The sequence below is a fragment of the Triturus cristatus genome, chromosome 7, assembly GCF_964204655.1.
Source record: "Triturus cristatus chromosome 7, aTriCri1.1, whole genome shotgun sequence".
Classification (NCBI taxonomy): Eukaryota; Metazoa; Chordata; class Amphibia; order Caudata; family Salamandridae; genus Triturus; species Triturus cristatus.
In genome coordinates this window covers 1,120,731,756-1,120,737,755 of record NC_140590.1, presented here as the reverse complement: position 1 = coordinate 1,120,737,755, position 6,000 = coordinate 1,120,731,756, and the positions used below count along the sequence as shown (strand labels likewise).

Below are 6,000 nucleotides of genomic sequence, written 5' to 3'. Positions count from 1 at the left end.
CCTCAGTGTTGACTGTAGTGTCAACAGTAAGGGGAGCACGCTTACTTAGTGTTGACTGTAGTGTTAACACTACAATCAATGCTAAGGGGTGCGCAAATTGTACCATGATGCAAAGGAGCAATCACGCAAAGCCTGTGTGCACACAATGATCTGCAATGGCAGACCAGCCCCTGTTTCAGAACATCAAGTCTTTGCCCCTTCCTAACGTGATTAGGAAGGGCATGCACACTTTCACACTATATTTATGGGGGAAAGTGCCCAGAGGCCACACAAGAGAATCTTCAACATCCCAGGAGTATCCCTTAGGAAGAGCTGCACGTGTAGACAGGGGAAGCCCTAGTGGGGAGTTCCTCACTACCTGGGAAAATCCACATGTACCGGCCATGTCTAACAGTGATTAACTGGTGTACATCTCAAAATCTGTTGCACGCATTGTAATTGGTTTACATAAAAGATCCCTACAGTATACTTAGTAACCTTCTAGAAAGATTCAATGACCAGCAAATAGAGTGCAGCCAGTATTTTTACATGGGCTGGGGTGACCAGGGAGCAGGCTGTAGGTGAATTGAGCACCTCCTCCCGGTCTGCAACCAGACATATTGATGAATGTGATGTCAAGAATCAAACATAAATAAGTGTTGAGGGGCATGCTTGTAATTTTCCTAACCACTAGCAATTACTCAGGGTAGCATTCCAACCCAACCGTTCTTTTGCCCACTATCCCACCTCATTTTTAATCCAGCCATTTGCAAATCAGTCTTGATACTGCTCCAGTAGGAAGAGTCCAGCCGGAACTGTCAGGCCAGGTCTCCCTGAACCAGACCACAAGCAACCCAAAACCAGCTTCACCCTGATTGAGGGTTTACAGTTAAATCTAGCCTGGTTCCAGTGGACAGTGAGCATGGGAACCATATCTGTGCATACCCTTGCCACTTAAGGCGCCATATCAAACACACAAAAGTTGGAGGAAGGCATGCTTACAATGTTATCTAAACACTGACTATCACTCGGGGTAGACTTCCAACTCATTGTTCTTTTACCCACCATCCCACCTCAGTTTGGACCCGGCCATATGCAAGTCACTGTTGACCCTTCTCTAATGGGAACAGTTCAACCTGAACTGCCAGGTCAGGCCCTCCCTGAGCTGAAACAGGAGCAACCCAAGATTGGTTTCACACTGATTGGTGCTCTTTAGTCCAGTGTAGTGACTTCCAGTGACACAATGAGCATGGGCCCCATGTCTGGGCATAACCTTGCTACTTACGGCAATATACCAAACACACAAAAGTTATGATTTGCATATGAGTCTAATCCGAAGTGTCTTGGTGGTCAAAGAACGATGGGTTGCAATGCTAACCCAAGCAATTGTCAGTGGTTAGATGTATTGCAAGCATCCTCTCCTTACCTTTCATGTGTTTGATTTACTAGCCTAAGTGGCCTAGGGTATGTACTGATGTGGGTTTCATGCTCACTGTGCTTCTGGAACTAAGCTAGACCCAACTTAAGAGCCCCAATCAGGGCAAAACTGGTCTTGGGTAGCTTTAGTCCCTGTTCAGAGAGGACCTCGCTTGGCAGTTCAGGTTGGACCGTTCCGATTTGAGCAAGGGTAAGACAGATTTGAATGTGTTTGCATCTAATCCTAGGTGGCATTGTGGACAAAAGAACAATGGTTTGGAATGCTACTCAAAGCAATTGCCAGATGTAAGACTTATTGCAAGCATTCTCCTATCACCTTTTTGATGTGATATCAAGAATCAAATCAGATGTGAAGCAGAAATCATAATAAACCTGGACCTTCCCGTCATAATGATTGTCTGCCTGTACATTCTGTCCCTCCTTCTCCCACCCTCAAGGAATTGTTCCTCAAAATGAAGGGCAATGAGACAACAATATTCACCAACATGAGGAAAATATGTTTGTTCTGCATTTTGATTTATTACATGGGTAGGCTGTGTGTGACTGATTGATCTTACAGTGATGTTTAGTTGGAAATGGGTGTGCTGGCATCATGACTGCTGATTTCCACACTCCCTTGCATTAGCAGGAGTCTTGGATTTGAATGAAGGTGTGTTCCCTATATGTATTACTTACAGAAGCAAACACAATTAGTGGTTTTCATAAAGCAGTTTAAAAACTATCTCAAATAAAATGTGAATAATTTTTTCTCTTTTTTCCTATTTCCCTTAGGTGCTGTTAGTACTATTCCCCTGCCTCCATTGATTCCCATGAGACCCCTTGCAGGACCAGTGAATGGCCATCTGCAGTGCTTGAGTTACTTCAAGAGTTGGTTGGAGTAAATTTGAGCGTGCTCAGTCTGCAGTACTTTTGAAGTAGATGTTAGTGTAACTTTGACATTCGTCTTACACTTTTGTAGGAGTGGTAATACATTTGCATGTGCCTAGCTGGGCGTCTCCTTGTTTTCCTTTTCAGTCCTCCGATTAAGTAGTAGATATTCTCATTAACCAACCACTTCTCCGTTATCCTTCAACATTTTCATCAGAAAATGTATATCCCCTTTTGCAGTGTTTGCTGCACTTGTGGCTGAAATCTTCACGCATAAGGGAGGGGGCAGGCATAGATGGGGCTCACCACCCACATGTTAATGAATAGCATTTGTGAGTAAATAAAGTAGGCCTACTGGAGGATACTTTTCATGCTTAAAAATGATTTGCTACATGATGCCCATAATAGTAATCACCAGACTCTATATTTATTAATGCAGCGAAAAAGCTCATGTATAAAATGTATTTACTTTTGGCCCCCATTATGAGTCTGAAGGAGCGGTATTCAGAATTTGAAATTACCAGGAGCTGGAACACCAACTGCCTGCCTACACCTGGTTAAAGTAGAAAGGATCAGTGAACAGAGTTTAAGCCTGGTTACCACCGTCTTTGAGTCAGTTTTAATTTGCGACTCCTGAATAGCGATTTTTCAAAAATTCACTATTTGCGATTTTTTGTACATTGATTTGCGATTTTATTTAGCGATTCCTTATTTAGCGAATCACAAATTAGGGAGTTGGTGTGGCATATTCGCTAAATAAGGAATCGCTAACTGTTTTCCTTTAATTTTAGCGATTCTTTATTTTGCAAATCGCTTTTTCTATATCTACATTTCACATGGATTATTTGCGATCGTGATTCTACGAATTTCTGCGTTTGCGATCTCAAATTGTCTACGTACATCTGGCCCTAACTCTCCATTTAGAGGATTTTCATATAAAAGGCCAAATTCAACATCACTGTTATTGCTCGCTTCATTTCTGCAGCTCTGATGAATGTGTTCAGGAAGGCATTTCAGCTGGAGTCATATGGCTTTCTTGCTGATTAAAAACTAGTACTTAGAAGCAATTTGAGAAGACCCTCATAGTTGGTGAGCCAAGCCCACTAACAAAGAGGTAAAGAGGTGGATCTGCAGACCAGCTTGTGAGGTTTTCTGAAGTGTGCAAAACTAATGCCTCGAATGAGGGCATGGGTGTGGACTTTGAGTGTGTGAAGTTGCAAAGTTGATAACAATCCAATGTAACATTCTGTTCAAAATTTTGCAAACTTGGTGAAGATTATGGAATTTAAACTGTGAAAACAAATCCACCAAAACACTTTAATAGAGCTTGAATTTTCTTGCTAAAATTTAGGGGAGAGATTCTCTTCTGCAAAATATTTTTTTTCAAGAATTTTCACTCACTGAGAGAAATTCTTCTGCAAAATATTTGTTTGCAAGAATTTTCACCCACTTTATGTTACATGAAATGTACATATATTTGCAACCTTCTGGAAGTGTTAAGTATGTCAATTTGGCAAACATTTGTATTTCAACCTCTTCTAAAAAGGTTCCTCACAACGTTTTTGGTCTCCAGCAGTACTCTTGGATCACTAATACCTCCTTAAAGACCCATGGCAAGGTGAAGCAAGGATGAGGAATCATCTTCAAGCCTTGCCTTCATCCCATTGGTGATCACAACATACTTTTAAAGTGGCAACAATTAAACCGCCTTGAAAAGACGCATTGTGCATCCTGTGGCTGAATAGAAAGATTCAGGGCTTTTAAAACTGTAGTGGTATTTTATTTTCACGTTTAGGGTCAGATTTACAGACATTTTGCTCGGTGTTTGCATGACAAAAGTGATGTAAATCAACACAAAATGTTATTTTTGTTATTTACTTTCTAGAAATTGCCAAAAAGTATCATCAAACAGTGCTACGCTACAAGGGGGCATTACATGGGTGGTACATGGGCATTTCCATGCAACCACGCATGCTGTTTGACACAAAATTCTATCAAAAATTTAAGACAGCTTTTTGCATCAAAACTTAACGCCACTTGAAAGAAGGTGTTAGACGGAGAACTGGCTTCATTTCTCCTTTCTTTTGTGACTTTGCATGTGTGCTGCACTATACAGCACACAGTGACATTTGGAAACGTTTTCTAGGCATAGAGTTTGTAATGGAAGAGAAGTCTTCCAGTTCAAAACCTGTGCTAAACATATGCACACACCCTTGCACTGCGGCACAAAGGTGTGTGCATGGCGCTCAGTAGTAAAATTCGGTGCTGGCGCTAGGGAGAGGAGAGGAGAGAGCCATAACTCTAGACTTGGCGCTCTCCTGCTCTCTCTTTCTCATGCAATGGGGCACAGTATTTGTGGCTACTGTGCTGCCTTGCGTAAGAATTCATTAAATCTGGCATTTGGTTTCAGACTCACGTTTAGAAATCACAAAATGCAATATTTCACTAATCTGTTCCTTTTCACAACCATTAAATTCAAGATGGTGGTATCTTTGCATACACAACATTACCAGTTCAATCAGACACAGGGCATGACGCTATTTATCTCAACTGTGGGGTTCGGCATGAACCTGGGAGGTGCACTCCCACTCAGAGTGATGACAACCTCTGGAGCTCAGTCTGACTCAGCTGCTTCCATTTCCTCATTGTTCAATGAATCCGGAAAACACTAGGCCATGGGCAGAGCACTATCTTTTTGTCCATCTAGACAGTGGAATGAAATGTGCCCACTGATCCTTCTGCAATGAGGGGTAGCCACATAGTAATCAGAGGGTTCCCGGCCACTGAAAAATAACTTGAACATTCCCCTCCATTCTCTTCCAGAAGGCAGTAAACAATATAGTGCAACCAATATTTTCACTGCTTTTTATCCTCTGGTTCTAGCAGGTAAGTTAACTGTCCGATCTGGAGAATATGGGTATTGTCCCTGCAACTGGAGGAAGTCTGGAATTATCAGGAACAGTAATTTAAAAAACGCTACTTTTTCACGACTCAAAATATCTTTTAGATATGGCAATAGTCATTATTGCTGGGAAAAGAAGGTGGTAGGTAAAGAAACGTCAGCTCAAATCTTAGAGCCCTGGGAATGTTTACTTTCTGCTTAGAGGTTTAGTGTCAAGTGCTAGATGTTTGGTTTTGACATCTGACTGCAATGAAGCACATTAATTCACCACTCTAGGATGTGTGTTGTTTGCTGACCATAGCACCTGCCTTGCCACGTCACTCTGGGGGTTGAGCTGTAGCATCCGAGATTGGTACAAGTACAGGGTCTCTGCCCAGAGCTTGTCATCAAGATCCAAACAGGTTAAGCTTGACATCGACAAACTCTCCTCTCGCCAACATGAAGATGGTCATTGCCTTCCTCGTAGTGGCTCTCTGCTGCTCCCTTGGTAAGAAGCATATTCTCTCTCTAGAGATTCCCTGATAAAGTTAATCCAAATTCTAGTTAGTTCAGAAATGATTGTGTCCTGTCCAACCAGAGGTAACTTTACTGTCTGCACCATTCATTAATCTGAGGGTGGTAACAAACTACTGAACCAAATCATGCTGGGTCCAATCAGTGGTGTCCAACGTAGGTCAAGGAGGGCCATAACCATGCCAGGAAATATAAGTCTACATGGAATGAATTTTAGCAGAACTAATTTACATTGTTTGTGCTTATCCTAAAGTTCTGGCATGGATCAGGTGCTACTGAACCTACGCTGGACACCCCTTCTA

The 6,000-nt window shown here is 42.0% G+C and overlaps 1 protein-coding gene across 4 annotated transcripts in view; it reads left to right on the top strand.

Annotated features, from left to right (window-relative positions):
* The first annotated feature begins 5,527 nt into the window (after positions 1-5,527).
* Positions 5,528-6,000, top strand: part of LOC146811197 (uncharacterized) — a 76,518-nt gene continuing 76,045 nt past the window's right edge. For 2 of the 4 annotated variants that reach the window (XM_085618229.1, XM_085618228.1), the window contains exon 1: positions 5,566-5,672. In XM_085618229.1, the coding sequence (XP_085474355.1) occupies positions 5,624-5,672 (49 nt within the window). In that variant the 5' untranslated portion in view covers positions 5,566-5,623. Of the gene's footprint in view, positions 5,673-6,000 lie in introns of all 4 variants that reach the window. The other 2 variants (XM_085618227.1, XM_085618230.1) reach the window with 2 other exon arrangements.